The following is a 21,893-nucleotide window of genomic DNA, read 5'->3' on the forward strand; positions in this document are numbered from 1 at the left end:
GGGGAGGACAGTTCCGTCCACCCCATGATCATGCTGAGGATCGTCGAATCGGGCCACCAAGGCCGGTATGCCGCCTGGGAAACTGCCCGGGGCTCCATCTAAAGAACTGCCATCGTGGATTGCGAGGGGTTTTTTTGCACGTCAAGGGCCGAGTGGTTGCAGGGAAGCACGTATTTTTCTACTATCCAGGTGAGGACGCCTGGCATGCATGGGTGCACCCCGGAGTGGGGCACAGGGCACAGGCGCGCCGCGAAGGATTCCGGGGGTGTGACTTGCACGCTCGGGGGAAGGACCGTGGGGCACGCTGTGGGGCCAGGAACAGGGGAATGGGCGCGGGAGTGGGGGCAGGGGGCTGCAGGCTGCACGGATGGGGACGGCTGGGGGCACAAACACGCATGCCCAAGCCGGAAACGTTTTTCTGGGAGGTAGGTGGGGGGTTGAGCCACGCGCATCCCCGGAATAAGGGGGGTTGGGAGGGATGCGGTGTGCAAGCCCGGAGGGGGGCCCGGGGGTGCGATCCCCACGCACCCGGGGCCAAGGCTCTTTACCTTGTCGCTGTAATCCCTCAGGACCCGCTCGATAGCCCCCGCCTCGCCGGCCCGGACGATGTAGAGGGCGCGCTCCTCATCCATGGCCGCAGGTGCGGGGGAGCTGCGGCCGCTCTGCGCGCCCAAGCCACTGCCTCCAGGTAAACGCCTCGCGCCTCCGCTCGCTCGCTCCTTCCCAGCTTCCTTCCTTCCCTCCTTCCCTCCCTCCCTCCTGCCTCCAACCCGCCAGCCTCCGCCCGGGCAGGCCCGACGTCACCGCCCCTCAACTTTCACCCCGCGACGTCACCGCTCCCCCAGCAACCGGCGCCCCGAGGCCGCCCCCGACCAGGCCCAGAGCTCGAGGGAGGCCTGGCGAAGGGCCTGAGGCGGGGTCGAGCCCGAAGCTTTGCTCGCTCTCCTGCCCGTCCCTCGCGCGGAGAAGCCTCCAGCCTTCTAATCGGGCTGTCACAGATAGAACGGTTCTCCTCTCCTGACCTCCTCTATGAATCACTCTCCCCCGCCGACTAGCGCGTCTGGGCTCTGCGCCGCCCAGCTGGGAGCCAGCAGCTCACTACACTACAACTCCCTGCATGCAACGGGGCCATCCCATTCTTCCCCCTGACTTACTGGAGCGGCGAATGGCATGCCGGGATTCGTAGTCATCCAGCGGGAAAGCCCTCCCACCAAAGGCATGCTGGGAATTGTGGTCCTGCGAGGGCCGGAAGCAAACGGGAGTCGGTGGCCGCCAGAGGCCAGCAGCGGAGGGACCGTTACCGGGAGGGTCTAAGGTCGTCGCTGCCTGCTTGATTGTCCTGCTCCAACCTTGGCTCTTTTGGCAGAGTGACCATCGCGGAAATCGACCCCCTTTGGTGGGAACCCTCAAGCACCGGGTTGATTCCCTCTTTTCTCATTTAGTGGTTTTGGGCGCTTTGAATGTTTTTCCTTCTTCCTCTGCTTGTGGTCAGATTATGTCTACGGCTACACGAATGAGGGAAATTGCAGGCAGTTGTCTAGATGAAAGGAGACACGGAAGTTTTGGTTTTACCTGTTGTTTAATAGTAATCAATGCTCATTTATCGAGGCCTAAGGGGCTCCAGACCGTGTTCGGTCCTGTCTATTGAAAAATAAGCACCACCAAACTCACTAGCATGGAGTCAGTTCTGACGCACAGCAACGCTTTATCGAACAGGGTACAATTGCCCTGGGGGTTATCGAGACTGTCACTTTATGGGAGTGAAAAGCCTCATTTTTTTGCTCCATCGCCTCTAATCTGACATCACAGACTTTGTGGAACCGACCAGAGCCTGACTCGGATGAGTTAGGATTTGCCCTAAGTCACATAGCTGGTAAACTGATGATGAAGTCAGGATTTGAATCAAAGGCGTTTCCAAAAGACCGCTGGTTGAGACTCTTGCCTTTGGCTAGTGGGGGGTCTGCCAGCCCCCAGCGGCTTAATCCAACTGCTCTGCAGAAGTGCTGTGGGCTCCCACTGCCCTCCGTAGCCTTCTACCAATTGGGTATTCATCATTTTAGCTCTGACACTTTTCCTTTTGTCGCATTTGAATTTTGTTATTGTCATGGTTGGATCACACAAACGGGTCTGCTTCTTCCATGTGGACTTAGTTGACGCCTCGCTTAGATGGCTGCTTGTTTGAATACAAGCCTTTGAAGACCTGTAGCACCCTTACCTTCAATGATCATTTCATGAAGGTGAGCATCGAGCAGGGCCATGCTAGGCTAAAAATCTGTTTGGCTTTTTAAAAGTTTTTTATGAAGTCATTTTATTGGGGGCCTTTTCCTGCTCTTATAACAATCCATACATCCATTGTTTCAAGCATATTTGTACATCATCATTTTCTAAACATTTACTTTCTATTTGAGCCATTGGTATCAGCTCCTCTTTTTTCCCTCCCCGCCTTGATAAATTATAAATTATTATTATTTTTAGTTAGACTGTTTGTTGGCCTTTAGGAGTGTTTTCTAGTCCAGTCTGTTGGGGCACCACGCCCTGGCCCCAAAGTCCACCTTCAGCATTCCCTGGGGACCTTGCCACTCCATAGCTTACACCAACCACTGTCTCCCTTCACTTACGTTTCTGTTGTTCGCCTCCCTTGGTGGGGGGCAGGTTATGTGTCAATCATTGCGACCAGTTGCCCCTTCCTCCCCTCCACCCTCCACCATCCACCTTCCCCCTACCCTTCTGGTATCTATACTCCCATTTCTGTTCCTGGGGAGGGGGAGTTTATCTGACCTGGGTTCCATGTGTCCTGAGCTCTTATCTGTACCAGCGTACATGCTCTGATTCAGAATTAAAAGGAAGGACTGGGGTCATGATAGTGGGGGGGGGGGGTAAGGAAACCTCAAGGAACCAGAGAAATATTGTGTGTTTTATTGGTGCTATACTGCACCCTGGTTGACTCATCCCATCCTTGTGACTGTTTTGTGAGGGGATGTCCTATTGTCTAAGGAAGGGTTTTGGGTCTCTACTCCGACCCCCCTTGTTCTCAACAATAATGTTTGCTTGTTTGTTTGTTTGGGGTCTTCTGGTATCTGTTACCTAATTCTGTTGACACCTCATGATTGCACAGACTGGTGTGTTTCTTCCATGTGGGCTTGTTGCTTCCCTGCTAGATTTACTTGTTTAACTTCAAACCTTTAAGACCCCAGACGCTACATCTTTTGATAACTGGGCCCCATCATAGACTAAAAATATTTTTGGGAGCAGAAAACCTTATCTTTCTCCCTCAAAACCACTGACAGTTTTGAACTGCCGGCCTTGCGGTTAACAGCCCAACTTGTAACCACTATACCACCTGTGGGGGAGGCAGTATGCTCATTTTAAGGTGCGGAAACGTGAGTCTTGAAGAAATTATTGGATTCATTTGCTAAGATTTCAGAAGTTGTGTGCTGACGTAAAGCCTAGAGACCATACTCTTTCTGTTCTCCCAGCTATTGGGAAATGGCTGGATTCTTCAGGTCATTTCTAGTTTTACATTCGTTAAGACAAATCATCATTGATGTTCCCTGGGCACATCTTCCAGTGGCTGTTCTGAAGTACTAGTGTGGGCAAAGATGTGTTCCCCTGATCATGATGAATTTCTGCTGTGGGTCAGATACTGTGTCAGGCCCTGGGGATTCCATGAATATGGAACCAGAGTTTCTGGGGCCTCGGGTCATTCTGTGAACTGTACCCTTCATGCTATAAACACTTTTTTTTTTAAAGCATATTTGTTGAGCCAAGCATAGGGTGGGTGCCATGTCTGAAATTACATCAGATTTTAATCACTCTCTTTGTGGGGGTGGGCAGGGGAAGCACACTTCTTAAGAAGGTAAGGAACAGTATGCCACATTTCCTAGGTTTACAGTTTACAGAACTTTTTTTACATGATCTCAGTACATCATTGAGGAATATATTGGCCCCATTTTATAGAGAGGAAATCTGATGTTCAGATGAGTTCAGTTCCATGCATGAACTGGTATGCAAATGGTAGCTGTAACTGTGAGTATCGGATGCATATTCTGTGTCTAGTACTGTGTCATGTGCTTTTTGGGTAACCATGTATCATATTTGGAGCGAGGGTTCCCAGACTGGATATTAACAAGGAAATATCTTAGTAGAGACCTTCTTTTATATAGGGTATTATACATGTGTTTGAAATGGCTATTAACTAGAAATAGTCTATGTTTTTAGACTCCAACTCTGTACTTCTTTTTTTAAAAAATGATTTAAACACGTGAAACCACATGGGTTAATGTCTTAGGAAATTATACTTTAGTGATTTTTAATTAAGCGTTCATATTCTGATTTTGTCGATTAAAGGGATCTTTGACTCTTTACTCAAGTCATTCTTTCACCAATGACGAGAAGCTGGTCCCAGAAAAATTACGTGACTTATGCAAAGTCAATAGTTAAAAGCAGCCTCTGGGACTAGAGCCTAGACTCGCTAAAACTTGGGCTGCTACATCACTTTGCCTCGTTATGTGATTGTGATACTTTCAGCCGTAGGCCAGCACTGTCTCGGTTCTTGTTGATTCTTGGGTGGCCAAGTAACCAAACACCCAATACTTAGCCACATGCTACTGCTGTGCAAAAAACAAGACTTCTATGCCAGATAGTGCTTTCCTATTCTCAAAATACATCTGCCCAGATGATTTTATTTCACCCCTCCAAAGGGCAAGGGCAATAGGACAGGGATTATCTCCATTTGTGTAGAGAAAAGGGAAGTTGGTGTTGATTGGCCTGCTCCTATGTCATAAGTCTGTGCTAATAAGTAGTATGATCAAGGGCCAGCAGTGATGTGGGCTCTGAAAGCATAAAATGATGATGGACTTTCAGGTCAGGGCCAATGGGAAAGCCTGCCGAGAGATAGTAGTCATTTATTCTGGACTTTGATATACCCTGCCCTGGTATTTCCTCTTACCGTGGCAATGGACTGGTGAAATGTGCCGAACTGAACTTCTTGAAGGAACCTGGTCCTAACTGCTTTTAAAAGCCAAATCTTCCAAATGTGCTACTGTTCATACAGTCTCTTTAGCAGAAAGCCAGCATTTAAAAGCCGAATTGCGCTGCCAAGCCAGGAGAGCCCCAGAATGATAATCCAGACAAGGCCACTAAGATAGGACCTGTCACTCAGCCACCACTGCTCTGAGGCCTGGAGCTGCCCTCAGCAATGCAGTAAAGGGATTTCTCCAAGTATTCTCAGTTCCCACTCAATTTTAAATTGGGGCTGGGGGTAGGGTTGGCTTCTAAGATGGAAAGACCTCCCTGGCAGTGAGTTTTTGAGTTTGAAGAACAGCAGTAAAACCCTATTTGAATGTGCTCATCACTTAGTAAAATCTAGCAACAAGTGGACCAGTCCCTGGAGCAAACCACTGTGCTTGCTAAAGCCGAGGGTCTGTGAAAAGGAGGACCCCCCAGCATGATGGATGGGCACAGTACCGACAGCCATGGGCTCAAACACAGGAAGGATTGTGAGGACGGCGGCTGGGTCTGCTCTCAGAGCAGCAGTGAGGATGGTGCAGGGCGGGGCAGTGTTGCATTCTCTTGCGTACATTCTCTTGGCTGGGGCTGGAACTGACTCGAGGCACTAACAACAACAGTAGCTCCTAGAGATTCTGATTCGATGGATCTGTGGTAAGGCATCAAAATGGATAGTTTATGGATCAATTTTAATTGATTATCAACTACTGGACTCGTTTTTTTGGAAGAGCTACCAAAGTCCTGTTCATGTGGCTCATTTGTTTTTGAGAAATCAAACGAACCTGGTAAAATGTAAGCGAGCTTTAGTTCCTGTTCTGCCAGAAATAAGGTTGACCTTTCATCGCAAAGGTCATGAACAGGGTTTGTTCGTTTAGCAAACAGCTGGTGCTCATTGGAGCACAAGGTTGTGAGAGTCACCACACAGAACAAAAAGTAGGAAAAACATAGATTCTGGTCATCAGGGGACATAGGAAACAGCCAGACAATAAGCATATCTTTCCTACTGACAGGAGAGAGACCTTGAACTAAGCGTTGTGCAAGTCAGAGGTAGGCAGGCAATGATGGGAAAGAGGAGTGAGAGAAGCCTGGGGGAGCACTGCTGCTGTTGTGAGGTGTCGTTGAGTCCATTCTAACCCACAGCAGCCTTATGCATAACAGAACGAAACACTGCCTGGTGCTGCGACTTCCTATTCTGAAGCCCATTGTTGCAGCCATGGTGTCAATCCATCTCCTGGCGGGTCTTCCCCTCCTTTGATGCCCCCTCTACTCGACCAAAAATGATGTCCTTCTCCAGGGACAGGCCTCTCCTGCTAATAGGTTCAAGTGTGTAAATCTCGGCATCCTTGCCTCTAGTCTAAGGAGTATTCTGGCTGTACTTCTTCCGAGACAGATAGGTTAAAATCTCCTTCCCCAGCACCACAATTCAAGTGCATGGATTCTCCCACGGTCCTCTGGTCCTCTATTCAAAGTCCAACTTTCACATGCAACTAAGGCAGTTGAAAATACAATAATGTGAGTCAGGCACCCCTTAATCCTCAAAGTATCGTCCTTGCCTTTCAACACTCTGAAGAGTTCTCATGCAGTAGATTTACCCAATGCAACTCTAGAGTTCCCCGGGGGAAACTGGTAGGGAGCTCTTAGTGGTTCTCAACCTTTCTAATGCCGCGACCCTTTAATACAGTTCCTCCTGTGGAGGTGACCCCCAATCAAAATTATTTTCATTTCTACTTCATAACTGTAATTTAGCTGTTATGAATCAGGTGACCTCTGTGAAAAAGCTCCTGGAGAGAGCTGCTCTGACCAAAGGTCAAAGATACAAGCTGAGAAATTCAACTTGGTTGAACATGAAAACCAGCAAGGGCGATTTCTTAAGAGGCAAATTTGATCAGGTATGTGAGGGAGAAAGATGGGGCTTTCTACTCCTGCAAAGACTTTTAAGTGTCGTGAAAACCTACAGGGACAGTCCTACTCTGTCCGATCAGGGTGTTTGGAAGCAAAAGCAACTTCATGGCAGTGAGTTTGATTGGGGTTTCTTTTACGCGGTTTCCCTGGAATAGTCCCAGAAGCACAAGTGCTACACTTCAGTTCGCGCCATTGATTCTGGGCAAATGGACCTACTGATACCAAGAGCCTGTTGTCATGGAAGCGATTCTCACTTAGAGTGACCCTTCAAGACAGAGTAGAACTGCCCTGTTGAGTTTCCAAGGTGCCAGTCTTCAGAGCAACAGACTGCCCAGTGTTCTACCTTAAAGTAGTTGGTGGGTTCTAACCACCAACCTTGCCATTTGCAGCCAAGGGCTTTAACCCCTGGGCCACCAAGGCTCCTAAAAAACAACAACAAACAAACAACAAATAACCCCTACCACCACCACCTCTAATTGTTTTCTATTGATTGGCTGATCACAATTGGGGCTCTCAAATTATGCACATAAAATGGGCGTTGCCCCTTGGGGAGTTTGTATTCACCCAAGAGCTGGAATGTGGACCAGACCTATTTGCATCTCACTGGTTTGGATGGTTTGGAATCCCATCCAAACATCACCTCTTGGGAAACCCAGCTCTTTGGGTGGCAATGCTGTCAGGTGGTGAAAGAACCCAGACTGGGAATTGGAAGCCCTGGATCTGAGGTCTGCACCCCCTCTTCGAACCTCCCCCTCCCTATCCACCACATCACTGCCACTGTGCAAGAAAGCCTCCAAGCCAGAAAGATTCTAGTTGGAAGTTTAGGACTTCGTAGGGGTCTCCCTAGATTAGTCACTGGGCCTCTTTAAAGCTGGCTACTCCCAACTGTCCTGAGCATCTCCCCATCACCTCCGTTGGAGGATGACACTAGGGTTCAAAGAAGTGGCAATCCTAGTGCCCTCTCCTTCCCCTCCACCCCCATCCAGCAAGCCTGGTGTGGAGCAGCCAGCTCCTCAGTGTGAGCTGAGTCAGAATGCCACCTGCTAACCCTCTCCCCGAGACCACCGTGGAAAGACTCTGAGGTGAAGGTCATGGTTGTATTCCTTCGGGGCACAGCACCCTAGTGTTGGTATCATTGTTGTTGCTGTGGGTTGTTTCTGTCTAAATGTTGGAGCCGTAATGACAACCCACTGCTTTGGTGTCTCAGCCCTGAAGTTGGGGTAGTCACGTCGTTAGCACTGACATGCCACAAGAAGGTTGGCGGTAGTGATCTGGCACTCTGTACCTACAGGTAGCTAACAAACACATTCTCTTTGTGAAGAAGTTGGATAGTCACCTGTCAGAAAAAAATGTATACTCCTAATCTCTTCTCCCTCCCACCTCCTGAGTGCAGTAAGGCATTCATTGATTTACTCCCCAACATTCGATTAAACTCAAGGTTCAACCCTGGAAGGCGGCAGACAAAGGGTGGCTGTCATTCCGCATCAGCCCAGTGGGGTCTTCCCCTCTGAAGTAAGATTAGCATTTCCCTGAGAGGACGACAGAATAAGTTGTACATCCCAGCCACAGAGCGGCCAGCTCCTTTTAGTTGAGCCTACACTGAGAGCCCCCCCAATGGGCAGCTTTAGCTCTACTCCCGGACACTGCCTACATCTGAATTTCATGGGTTTCAGGGTCAGTCAAAACAGAACTGTAGGGTTGTTGAGGTCAGAGGCCACTGCTGTCAAAGGGTAGTGACCTTAACAGCAAGCGGTAGCCAGTCTCCCACCCCCAAATTACTTCATTCCAGTGAATGCTTGGCTCAGTGCGCGCGCGCGCACACACACGCAGAGCTTTTTTTCAACCTGGTAATAAAAAGAAATATTTCTGTGACCTGTTTTTTTTTAAAGACCTTACTATTGATTTTCTTTTGTTCCTGTTTCTCTATAGAATGACCAGATCTCAGTCCGTGTTAATATATTGGTTGGCGCGTACCCTGGGAACTGCTCGGCAGCAAGCTAATGGGCTGGTATCTTCCAGTGTGTGGCCTGCCCCCTCGGGTGCAGGGGCGGACCCGTGCCCAGCTTTAGAAGTCGCCTTCATTTAGCACACACAGAGATTTCCCACAATGTCTAAAGCTCTCTCCCAGCCCAGGAGGCTATGACCATGGTCAAGGTTCATTTAAAATCTGCAGCTTAGAAAACATGGGGGGTGGGGGTGGAGGGGCTACACGGCGGGGGCATGGAAACAAATCTAGGAAGGAGAAAGAGGCAGGACACTGTACTAGGAAGAGCCCTGGGCCTCTGAGTTGGGTTTTCAAATCCCAGCCCTGCTATTGATGGTGTGACCTCGGACAGGGCACCCAACTGCTCAGAGCTTCTGCTTCTTCACATGTAAAGTGAAAGGGATCATCCCACATTAGCACTGTAATCATGAAGGGGTGAGAAGTGGGGTGATGACGAACGAGCCTGGTCCAGATTGACAATCAAGTTGACTTCAACCCATATCCGGCCATCGGATGGAATTGCACTGCTGCACTGGGTTTCTAGGCTCTACTCCAGGGGTCCTCAAACTACGGCCCATGGCCCGCCAAGGACATTTATCCGGCCCACCAGGTGTTTTTGCCCCATTTTTTTGTTATAAGATATGTGCAGTGTGCATAGGAATTTGTTCATAGTTTTTTTTAAAAACGATAGTCCAGCCCTCCAACAGGTCTGAGGGACAGTGACTACGAAGTCCTAAACTTCCAACTAGAATCTTTCTGGCTTGGAGGCTTTCTTGCACAGTGGCAGTGATGTGGTGGATAGGGAGGGGGAGGTTCAAAGAGGGGGTGCAGACCTCAGATCCAGGGCTTCCAATTCCCAGTCTGGGTTCTTTCACCACCTGACAGCATTGCCACCCAAAGAGCTGGGTTTCCCAAGAGGTGATGTTTGGATGGGATTCCAAACCCCTGCCCTAGTCTCTACAGGTTCAAACCACCGACCTTTTGATCAGTGGCCAAGCACCCAGCACTCCTAAGGGCTCAGGCAGATGCATTTCAGAAACAAGCCGCCCGCCACTCAGGACCAGGTGAGGAGAGAGGTAGGAAGCTTCCCCTTTTGAGTAGCTGTTACTCTTCTGCCTGGACTCCATTTCAGTTCTCAAGAGGACATTGGACGGTGGCCTGTTTTCGCAGAGGGCAAACACGGGGGCAGGGCACGCTGGATAGCATCCCTGCTTTAACAGGGACACCACGGAGCAATTCCTTGAGACTTGTCTCTCCTTAACCTCTCAGCAGACCTTCCAGTCGGTACTACCGGGAGGTTATTCTGAATACTACCAATCAGCACTTTTGCTGATAGGCCGCTGCCCTCACCCCTGCTGTTACAGTGCCCCACCCCTGTATTTTTCATAGCCCTTCTCTGAATTTAGCTCTCGAGGCAGCACGCTAACAAAGGGAGGAATCAAACCGGGGAGTCCTCTTTCTCCCGCCCACCAGCTCTCTTCACCCACATACCTTTCCTAGCAACGGCTCTTTTCTCAACTCCTGGGGCCCTGCTTCTGTTCCACCCACACCAGCAGCCGCAAAATATGGGGGTGAGAAGGCTGGCAGGGGGAGCTGAGGTGCAGGCGGTAGACTGGGCGAGAGCTTCAGAGGAGAGGCCAGTGAAGGAGAGGAAGCCACAAGGACTCCTGGCCGAGTTTGTGCCAGGCTGGAAGGCCGGGAATGGCGCTGGCTGAGCTGAAGGGCAAACGGAGTAGTGCAGCCTGGGAAAGGTTGGTGTCTTTGATTGTGAGCGCCTCTGCTTGCCCAGTCCACCGCTGTGCACAGACCAGAACCTTGTGGTGGTGCATTGAACAACTTGCTGCAATCCTCCCCACCTCGCCCCCCACCAACCACAGGCTCTGGAACTCCCATGAAATGACGAGGCGGGACCATGCAGATAGGGTAGAGGGAGCTCTAATGTGGGGATTGGTCAGGTTGGCCATCTGCTGGGTTTTAAATGAGCCGCCTCAGAAACCGGAATGGGGATCTTACTACCATCAGAGAGAGAAAGAGAGAGAGAGAAGAGCCAGGAATGAAGTTGTTCCTTTGGACCCCAAGATCCCCGTGTGCTGAGCTTCCGCAGTCAGGAGAGCTCTAGAGGACTGTGGTCACAGAGGACAGACAGAGGAGCAAAGGCAGCAGAATCAAGAGCATCAGGCAGAGTGGTGGGTTTCCTGGCCCCTGGAATGAGAAAGCTGAGTGCTTTGGGGCCGAGGCTCCTCTAGGTACTTAATCAGGGGGAGCTAGGTTTGCCAACCCCTGCAGCCAGATCTGAATGCCTTCAGTGTGAGGCTTCCTGGCGAAGTGGGGTGCATTCAGAGCCCTTGTGGGCATTGCCTGAACAAGGTGGAGAGCATGGAGCCACAGGGCTGGGAGGCCGAGCACTGGCTAGGAAACAGCCTGTGGGCATGGCTGAGACCAGCAGGCGTGGCTGAGAAGAGGTTGCCCTGACTGAACTGCATCGTGAGCCTTCCTTATCCTGAATTGTAAGATGATAACGCCCTAATCACCGCCCTCCTGTCTGTGAGGTCATTGCAATTAATTGTTCAACACACCAGGGAAGCAAAGAATGCCTTGGGAGGGACAGTTGGTGTCAGACAGACAAGGGACATTTGTCCTGTCTGATCTCTGAGGAATGGACCTTGTGCTGATGTTGGTTGTGATTTTTTTTCCTTCTCTCACTGCCCCCTCCCCCGCCCCCCCGCAACACCATTGTTCCCCTTGTAAAAGGATCTATGCCTATGTATTAAGTCCCTGGATCTTGGAACTGGAAGGTGGGAAAGGTCATGCTTCTCAACTTCGCCTACTAGAACCATCTGTGGACATTAAAAAGAGAATGCTTCCCCGGCAATTAATCATCGCCAGGAGGGCCTGTACCTCTGTGATGTTCAAGAGTCAACAGGAGTAATGGTAGTGGGCAAGCCAGAGTTGAGACCCACTGATGCCCAGTCCCACTTGGAGCACGGATGTCCCTCCTCCAGCATGTTCACTGGGGCCAGCACCTGACCTCAGGGCTCTCCTCAAAGCCCAGATGTTTATCCAGCTTGATTATTTTTAAAGCATACTTCAACTCCTGTCTCAATCAGAATTACACACGCACACCCACACGCACGCGCGCATGCCTCACAGTTTCAGAGAGCTTACCCTAGGCTTCCAACGACCCACAGCAGCTCCTCCCCCATGGGGTCTCCATGTCATAAAGGACTGCTACCGAGTGGATTCCTACTCACAGTGACCCTCTAGAGCAGGGAAGAACTTGCCCAGTGGGTTTCTGAGCCTGTACATCTGGATGGGAGTAGATCAGCCTCTTCTTTCTCCCACAGAGCGTTGGTGGTCTCGAACTGCTTACCTTGGGGTTAGCAGCCCCATGAGTACCACTACACCACCAGGCTCCTCTCTTCCAAACCAAACCCATCTCATTGCCAGCGAGTCCATTCTGACTCATGGCCATCCTGGAGGACAGGGTAGAACTGCTGTTGTGGGTTCCCTAGAATGTAGAAAGCCTTATCTTTTCCCCCTGAGAGCAGCTGGTAATTTCAAACGGCTAACGTCGAGGTTAGCAGTCCACATATAACTCTCTACTCCACCAGGGCACCTGTCTTCTCTATACTAAGAGGGGGATTATCTTATCCCCTATCCAAATTTAATTTTCCTCTCACACCCCATCACCATAAGCCTGTCTTTAAGAAGCACGAGAGGCTGGGGCATCAGCCCATTTACATGTGCTTGCAATCCTTCAGTAAGAGTCCCAGTGGCGAATGGGTACACATTGAGACTGACCCCAATGGTCAGCAGTTTGAAACCCCCAGCAACTACAAAGGAGAAGAACGGTTTTCTACTCTTGGGAAGAGTTAGAGTCTCAGAAACCCACAGAGGCAGTTCTAACCCTGCCCTGGAGGGTCCCTGAGTTGGCATCGGCTCGATGGCAGTGTTTGGTTTCTGGTTTGGCTAACCTGCAGCTTCAAACCTAGCCTGTTGATGGAACTGGCTTTCAAGAGAAGAAGAAGGGCCATCCTGCAGGGCGAGGAGGAGGACAGAAGATGCCGGACAGCTCAGCGGAGTGGACTGGAGCCGTGGTGGCGGCTGGCTTGGGCGCCCAGCTCCTGGACAGGAACCTCAGGCTTTGCTTCACACCAGCTGGTGGAGCCGTTGCCCTCCCTCTTGCGGCTGCCTTCCTGAGCCCCTGCCCAGCTGCCAGTGCCCCCTTTGTTCCCCCTGTGCTGTCCGCCCTCCTCTCCCAGATCTGCCAGCCCTGCTCCATCAGCACACAGCCTGTCATTTGGAATGTCACATTGTCATAGCCACAGAACTGCTTGAGGTCCAGGGAGGGGCGGTGACCCTCTCAAGGTCACACGGCCCAGGCAGCCCACTTTCAGTTCACCCGACCCCTCTCTGCCTCATCATGGTGGGGCTTTCTCAGTGCAAAGCCACTTTTGATTGTTGCCTGCCAGGGTTACAGTCTCAGAGCACCCCCCTCCCCGCCCGTCCCCTTTCTCTCTGGACCTGGGGGATACTCTGGGCCTGACAAAGGACCCAGCGGGGTGGACACCGAAGACGCCACAGGCCTGCAACGTGGGCGAGCCATCCAGGCTGCTGTTGGCGCTTGCGCCAGTTTCAAGCTGGCAGAGGCTTTTCAGAGAGAGTCCGACCAGGGGAGCGCCCCTTTATTGCCAAGACTTCTCTGTTCTTCCTCTGACAAGTGACTGGCCCCACTCCCAGGCGTCAACCTTGCCCAGACCCATTCCCGCGACCCACTCGGAGCCACCACGGGGAGACAAGGTGCATTTGAGTCATGTGTTCACAGCAGCTGTTGCCTTTTGCTAATCAGACCCTTCCCGGTTCTCAAGAGGAAGGTTGTAGAACAAGTGGGGCCTGGGCATTGTGCATGCACCGCCTAGGAGACAGTTCCCCTGTGGTCTGAGAAGAGGGCCCTGGGAGGACTTTGCTGTCTTTCCTTACCCGAGGGGCTGACTCTCTTGGAAGTGTTCTTGGCTGTGCTGTGAGGAGCGGGCACCCGGTCCTCTCCCTTGCACCATGCCTGGAACCACCTCATTCTTCTCCAGGACTCGGGCCTCGTTGCCAGTGCCACGAGATGACCGTGTTGCCCTTGTACATACGATTCACTGCCCTCGTCAGTTCCGACTCTTGACAACCCTATGGGGCAGGGTAAAATGGCCCCTGGGCGTTTCCAGGCTGTAAGTCTTTCCGGGAGCACAGAGCCTCATCCTCCCGCTGCAGAGGGGCTGGCGGTTTCAAACCACTAACCTTGCGGTTCACAACCCAACTTAAAACCATGCCGCCGCCAGGCCCCTTGTAAATAGGCGGGTGTTGATCCTATGCGGCTGCTACCCAGCCAGCCACCAGACTCTGGTGGCTCTTTTTGGGGTATAGTAAGTCAGAGGCGAGACACTCTCTCACATGCTTTTCATTTCTGGAGGGTCTGCTTGGAATCATTAGGAGAGCAAGGGAGCCGGTCACCCTCGTGTGTGATTTATGAGGTTGCCAACTCTGATTGGTTTCTCTCTCGCCACGGCCCCTCGCTTTCCTCCCACATGAAACCCACGACTCGCTCACCTTCAGAGAGTGCCATCAGCAGACTGCCTTTTTGTTTGTGTGTCTGTTTTCTAGAATAGCGGAGCTATGCTTTTGCAAGGGGCTGCTGGGGGTGGAGGGGTCAGTATCTGACCTGGATGGAGCCAAAGCACTTGAGTGCTGGCCCAAAGGTTGGCAGTTCGGACCCACCCAGAGGCGCTTCAGGAGCCAGCCTGCCAACCTGTTTGCAAAAACCTCACGGATGAATTCTTTGCACTTGTGGGGTCTCCGTGAGCCCCCTCCCTCAACTCCACAGCAGCCTGGACCCGCGTGTTCATGGTGAATGCCACTTTAAAAATCCTATGCAGGTATCAGTGTGTTATGCAATAGCAGGAACTTGACTTTAAAAATAAATCTTTCCAAATGCAAATTGAGTTGTCAAGTTCTCATCCTTTGAGTTAAAATAGTCGCCGTGCCATTTCTGGAGCATCTGTGGCTCCGAAGCCCTCAGAGAGCCCGGAATCAACCTCTGTAGCAAACACTGGTCCATGTGTGCTTCCCCGGCGTTACCCCTCTCTCGGCCTCCGAATCCAAACGCAGTGCTGGAGAAGGATCTGTTGGTCCGGACACCAAGTATTGGGACATATGACTGCTCCGTTCTAAAAGTTGTTTAGCCCCGTAGAGCCCTGGGCTTGAAGATTCCATCTTTACACGTGGCAACCATTAAAAACACAAGGAACTCAAGCCCAGGGGACTAGGTAACAAGGTTCTTTTTGAAGAATAATATTCCCTGTAAGAACCCGGAGGCTCCTGCATTCTGCCGGCACTGACTCGTGCAGACTGAAGGCGATCCGTGTGGATCCGTGTGGACAGTGATTCCTAAAGTGAGCAGTCCCACCCACGGGGCGGGTGCTGATGGCATTGGAGTGATTCGGGGATGCTGCCAAAGCAGATACTACACTAGGTTCTAGATTATGGGCTAGAATGCACACATCATCCATTGCCAGGAAGGCAGTATCTTTTTTTTTTCTTTTCTGAAAGAGGTAGGACAAATAAGTTTGGGAGAACCTGTGAGGTAGAAGAACAAACCCCCTACCAGCATCAACCAAACTAAGTATTGCACTTAATAGGTGACCTCTGCACACCTGGATAAGTGCCACCGCCCAAGATCGTTGGGGTTGGTTCTGCCTAGTGCCACCTGAAGTATCTAGATGACAGTGTTTCTCTCTCTCACACCACACACACACACACACACACACACACACACAGACTCCCCTCAAATGCAAAATGAAACTGAAGAAAGCAGGTCGTTTCAATACCTTTTTATTTGAGTGTGAAACCATTCATATCTTGCACAACTGTACAGATAAAACTATTTCCCATTTTAGCTGTAGACATGATTATCACACTGAGTGGCGCGATCAAAGGCTTTATTATTTACAGAACAATTGCTCAAACATCCGATGACATATTTCCATTTATTTCTTACCCATAGGGTAATAGGCCCACCATAATTGCTTGGTGCATTTTGTAATACAGAAAGGAAACCTATGTTAATCGCTAACAAACCTCACAAATGGCTACAAATCTGACAGAAAAAAAAAGCTTATGAAAGAAATTTTCCCAAAATTACAGTACATTTTTATTTCCACACATACACAGTATAGTATAGGCTCAAAGGCACAGCTTTGATTCTCTCTCTCTCTCTCTCTCTCTCTCTCTTTCCCTAACAAAGTGTCGGAAAGTATCACATCTGATGAAGGGACGTGAAAGTCACTTTCACACTTGGTGCCGGGCAAGTTGAAAGTTGGGCCCTTCCAGTTTGAGAAAAGTTAACACTGCAGAGCTGAGGGCGAGCGAGGCCTGAGGCCTCAAGTCCACATCCTCCCAGAACGTCGGAAACCCCTCTCGGGCCTTCTCCTGACACCAGCCATTGGGCAACAGTGAACACCAAGACGTGGGTGTAGAAGAACCGACCGGTCCCTACAAACCTCGGATCACCTGCAGGCCACACTGCTCAGGCCTCTGCTCTCTCGAGATTGTCTGCAATCCAAGAGAATGCGGGGACACTGACAGGCATGGTGGGGTGAGGGTGGAGCTCTGGAGCCCCCACCTCCATGTATCCCAGGTGCTCCAGGAAGCTGGGATGACACGGCCAGCTAGAAGGGAGGGGGAACAGCACGTCTGAGGAGATGACAAGATGGACGGCAAGGTGAATGGTCAATTGCGTACCCATCCCAGAATCCAAACGGGTATCTACCCTTCATGACTATGGGGCTTTGTGTCAGTAGGAAAATCGGTCGCTGACTGAGGCTGGTTGCCCACACGAAGCCAAGCCATGGGACGGGGGAAGAAGGGGGCGCACACCGGCCTGCCTGAGACAGCGCTTCTGGGGAAACCCCCCTGGCAGCTGTGGCTGCGGGAACCCAAGCCGGCTGCCTGGGAGGGAGCCCTGCCTCTGAACTAAACTTATCACCGTCTGTCCCCACGTGGAATCCCAACATTGCCTTCATTTAGGAAAGCGGCTGCCCCGGCAGAGCCCGTGAGCTACCATGTGTAGAGAATAAAAAGTCTTTGGGGGTGGGTGGGGGGCGGGGTGGGGTTTTTAATTATTAATAATAATTATTAATATTAAATATGGATTCCTATGAGAGCAGTCACTTAGCCCATCCTGTGGAGGCCTCTCCGTTGATGTAAGCAAAGCCGGGAAAGTGTTGCATGTGCTCGTACTCGGAGTTCCGGCGCGTGGCCAAGGGCGTGTACATGTCACTGGCGTTCCCATACCTCGTGGAGTGCACGGACGGGCTGCTGTAGCATGTGTTGGCGGTGGGCACCTCTGGCCATCGGGGCGTGACGGGGGTGGGGTGCAGTCTGGGAGTGCTGTTCATCAAGCAAGGCTCCATCCGGGAAGTGGGGCTATTGAAAGGGTACTTGTAGAGGAGGAGAGAAAGTCCACACAGTTAAAATCGGCTTCACGTCGTAGCCGCGCCGTCTCAGCCACGCTCATCAGACGCGGCTTAAGGGGCTTAATCGTGAGCGCTCCTGGGAGGACATCAACCCGCTTCTGCAAGATCGAGCCTCCTTCCAGGGATGCCAGCAGCAGCAGAGGAGAGGCAAAGGGCTGCAGAGCACCCGATCTGGAATGTCTCAGGAAGTCAAATCCACAAGAGGAGCTCCTTGGGAATACCAGTGTGTGTGTGTGTGTTTTGTGTGTGTGTGTTCTCTCTCTCTCTGTGTCTCTCTCTCTCTCTCTCTCTCTCTCTCTCTCTCTCTCTCTCTCACACACACACACACACACACACACAGAAGGGTGCCAGTGGCTGGCATAGTTCCTTCTTACAGTTAGTGATGGAGATGCGATCGGCCCCACTCCATCAACCCAAAGGAACAATACTGCCAACTCAAACACAATGGCACTATTAAAAATAGCGTTTTACAGTTGAATTCAATTATGAGCTGCAGCCTAAAAGCAGGCTTTGGAAGAGGAAGCAAGGCAACAGACTGGAAGGTTATTATTAGTGCCTATCATTTAGAGAACAGCTTTGCACATTCACCGGCGTCCTGGAAGATACTCAAGTGGGGAGCGGCGAGCCGCTGGGCGTGGTGTGCGCGAGGAGGGGTGCTCCTGTGCAGGAAGGGGGGCTGCTGGTGTGGGTCGCCCCAAGAGGGGGGGAAGCCGCGCTAGCAAAGGTTAGGAATGTGGGGAACAACGCCTAAACTGCTGCTGCCTCTCTCTTCTCTGCTACCCGGGCAGCTGTGCCAACGGGCCCCCTCTGGGTACAGTCGAGGCACAAGAGATGAAGGGCTGCCATGGCCTCCCTTCAAGACCTGCTGGTCTGCACAGTCATCCTTGCTGTTTGAGGGGCCACCCTGGCCAAGGAGCGGAGCCATGCAACATGGCCAGGCAGTAAACAGAGAATCGTGTGTGTGTATGTGTGTGTGAATTCTGTTCCCCATCTGTCTTCCCCGACAGTTGGAGAGTGGAGCCCCAAGGGACAAGGTGGGAGGGAGACAGACTGCGGCCTAGACAGTGGGAGACGGGTCATGACAACAATGGATGCTCCCCAGTTGCCCAGGTGGCCAAGGGGACCCCCCGCTCTGCATCTTGGAGTGGGAGCCCAAGAGGCTCAGGGGAAGGCTGCCAGGCCTGGGGCCTGCCAGCCAAGCCGGCCACTCGTGGGCCTGGGGCGAGGGGCCCATCCTCCGGGAGAGAGGGTTGTTGTTTTCTCCGAGCTAGACCAGCAGGCCCCGAGCGGCCAAGGGCAGCCACTTCAGAGTCAAAAGCACAGCCAGGGAGGGGCGAGCCGGGTGTAGGTGGTACCAGGAGATTCGAGAGAGACTGGCAGCAGCCGGGGCTGTTGCCAAGGAGACTATGGACGGGCACTACGAGGCTTTCATAACCCTCAGCTCAGGAACACGCAGAAATGTGCACCCCCTGTGGCTTGCCCTGTGGGAAGCGATGGGTGCCATTGGGCCTCGGCAGGGGATTCCAGCACAGGGCCGGCCCTCAATTGCAAGGAGACTGTGGCAGGACTGCTCGTCAGGCAAAATTGGGTCCCGACCCGAGAAAGCCGCTCCCAGCCATGCAGATTCATTCATATGATGCCAACATGGTCTTAATTCCCGCCCCACCTCCTCAAGGTGTGTTCCCCTCTTGATAACTCTCAAAAGTCAGATCCCTGGGTGCATGTGCCCCCCCACCCTGTGACCCGCTGTTGGCTAGCCCAGAGGCCTCCTTTCCATCCCTATTACCTTCCAGACTGGTTCCCCATTCAGGTCCCAGCTCCCTGCACGCCTGGCTCCTTGCCCTTCTTCTCGTCTCAGCCCCCTCCTCAGACTTCCCTTGGGCATTCTATCACAAGAAACCAAAAAGTTCCACCCTACCACCAAAAGTTAGTAGCAGCGCCCGGTGGCGCAGGAGTTACGCATTGGGCTGTTCGCTGCAAGGTCGGCAGTTCGAAACCACCAGCTGCTCCGAGGGAGAAAGACGAGGCTTTCTACTCCCTAAAGAGTGGCAGTCTGGGAAACCCACAGGGGCAGTTCGAACCTGTGCTGTAAGGTTGCTATGAGTCGGCATCCACTCCATGGCAGTGAGTTTGGCCTTTGGTTTGTGGCTTAGAAAACATTCACAGGTGCCCCGGAAGATAACATACAAGCGGAAAATGTTAACCCCACCCTAACCTTATTCAGGGGCTTCTCTGAGGGCTTGGTCATCCACCATGAAGCCGGCAGTGTCTGGAATGGTACCAGGCACCCAAGAGGTGCTAAATAACCACTTGGCGAGTGAGTGGAGGGGTGTTACCACTAACAAGACGCTTCCTCATGGCGAACCCCGGTGTGTCCGGGAGGACTGGGCTCCAGCGAGTGTCTGGTGGCTGTGTTCTCAGAAGCAGCTAGATTCCCAGAGCTGTCTCCTGAGGCGCCTCGAGGCGGCTCACACCTCGAACCTATCAGGCAGCCATGGAGCGCAAGAACTTTTTGTACTACTCAGCGCCTCCAGGAAGCAGCACCCACTGGGGTCGTGTGAGTCACAGGTGAAAAAAGAAGGTACCTGTGAAGGGCCCTGTCCAAAGTCACCCAGCAGGTGAATGGAAGAGCTGGCAACAACAACAACAAAGCCCAATCCCAGAGTGGAGCGTCTTCTCCACAGACATCCGGCTGATCCCCGTTAGGTGTACCCTGCTGCCGTGAGGTGGCATGGTGCCCACAGAGCCTAGGCATGACTCCAGGTGACGGCAGAATGGGCCCCGCGGGGTTGAGGAGGGCGCACCATCAAGTCTTTCTTCCTTGTATCTGATGGGTGGGTTTGATCCGCCAACCTTCTGGCTGGCAGCTGAGTACTTAGCTGTGGAGCTACCTCGGCTCCTTAGGCATAACTTAGCACTGCAAACGCATAGAGAAGATGAGCACGCATGCACGCGTGCGCACGCGTGTGCACACAGGACACCCCTTCCAGGAAACCCAGACTGCTAAACTGGAGTCTCTTAAGCTCCTTAATCACCTACAGACCACCGAGCAACCAAGCCACCAAGCCACTTGCCCTCAACTCAATTCCGACCCAGAGCGAACTGATACAGAACAGAGGAGAACTAACTGCCCCTTAGGAAAGCACAGCGCCCTGTCTTTCTCCCCACCTTCCACTACTACGCCAGAGGTCTACCTGCAGACCCCAGAGTCTTTTTGTTCTTGTTGTTACATGTCCCATTTTCCTCCATTTATACAAAAACATTTAAAAATATAAGTTAAGAGCTTCTGCAAGCACCGGGGCCTGGCTGTTTGCCGCCGGCACCCCACTGCCCTCCTTGGGATGTCTTTTGGTCCCCTTCCCCCAGGACGCTGCTTGAGGGGACTTGGGAGGTGGGGGGATGGGGCCAGTGGGAGACTGTCAGGATTGTGGCCGGAACAGCTTTGACGTTGGGCGGAGGGAGGGGATGGTGACGCGGGTCCCCTCAAGGGCCAACGTCAGGACAAGGGCGGTAGAAAAACCAAACGAGGCAAGAGAAGACCAAAATCAGAGAGTTCAAACTCAAAACCATCAATATGAAGGTGGCGGATGAGGACAGGGCATGTACGGGGGTGGGGGTGGGGTGGGGGTGCAGCCAGTTCGGTGGTGACAGCACAAGGTGGAGACTTCAAAGTCCAGTGATTCTGTCACTGGGCCACCACTCTAGCAGCCCAGCGCTGCCACCACTGTGCCTGAGGCTTACCTGCAACCCCAGAGACTTAAGAGTGTTGACCTGCCCCTAACATGCAGCTTCTGACAAGAGTCCCCGCTTGCCCTGACTCATGGAGGTAAAAATATCACCGTGTGGGCTTTGCCCTACGGCCCGAAAGAAGGTGGCTTTTGTGCCTAGCTGAGGACCCTTGGTGCAGCTGTGCCCAGGGGTTGTGTCATGGGCTCAAAAGAGTAATTGCCTGGAAATGGGACCAGCTCAAAATATCTCCAATGTGACAATAAAATCCTGTTCACACAGAATCCGGCATGGAAAAGTCTGTCCTGTTAGGTCAGCTAATTGCAAATGAGTCAGTGGCTCGCCCCCCGCCCCCCCCCCCCGTTGAAGAGGCCATTGAGAGAGAGGTGACTGCAGTTCCCACTGGCCTTGGCCTAGGGATGAAGGCTCCACTGGCCTCACTCTGCGCAGGGCGCATCCGGTTTCACGCAGGCTCCTTCAGCGTGCTGGCCACGGATCTCGGGGTCCAGGGACCTCAGCCTTGAATAAAGGCACTTTTTGTTGGGGCCCCTTAACAGGAAGTTACCACTCTGCGTGAAAGCCCATGTGGTTCAGAGGGAGCCACAGCTCCAGTTCCCACCCCTAGAGAGAGGTGCATGCATGAGTGTGTGAGTGCATGTGTGTGTGCGTGAGAGAGAGAGAGAGAGAGAGAGAGAGAGAGAGAGAGGTGGGGTGGGGTGAGTGGGTGTGTGCAGACAAAGGTTTCTTCATGTGAC

The 21,893-nt window shown here is 52.2% G+C and overlaps 2 protein-coding genes across 7 annotated transcripts in view; both read right to left on the bottom strand.

Moving 5' to 3' along the window:
• RIC8B (RIC8 guanine nucleotide exchange factor B) overlaps nt 1-758 on the bottom strand; it is a 161,620-nt gene extending 160,862 nt beyond the window's left edge. For 4 of the 6 annotated variants that reach the window (XR_012784875.1, XR_012784874.1, XR_012784873.1 and 1 more), the window contains exon 1: nt 549-758. Coding sequence is in view for 3 of the 6 variants with exons in the window: in XM_075551038.1 (XP_075407153.1) it covers nt 549-632 (84 nt within the window). In the remaining 3 variants the exon portion in view is untranslated. The remainder of the gene's footprint in view (nt 1-548) is intronic. The other 2 variants (XM_075551037.1, XM_075551039.1) reach the window with 2 other exon arrangements.
• A 16,345-nt stretch (nt 759-17,103) lies between these two features.
• Nucleotides 17,104-21,893, bottom strand: part of RFX4 (regulatory factor X4) — a 78,923-nt gene continuing 74,133 nt past the window's right edge. Inside the window, exon 14 of the mRNA XM_075552702.1 lies at nt 17,104-17,376. Within this exon, the coding sequence (XP_075408817.1) occupies nt 17,104-17,376 (273 nt within the window). The remainder of the gene's footprint in view (nt 17,377-21,893) is intronic.

This window comes from Tenrec ecaudatus, chromosome 6, assembly GCF_050624435.1.
Source record: "Tenrec ecaudatus isolate mTenEca1 chromosome 6, mTenEca1.hap1, whole genome shotgun sequence".
In the NCBI taxonomy this organism is placed as follows: Eukaryota; Metazoa; Chordata; class Mammalia; order Afrosoricida; family Tenrecidae; genus Tenrec; species Tenrec ecaudatus.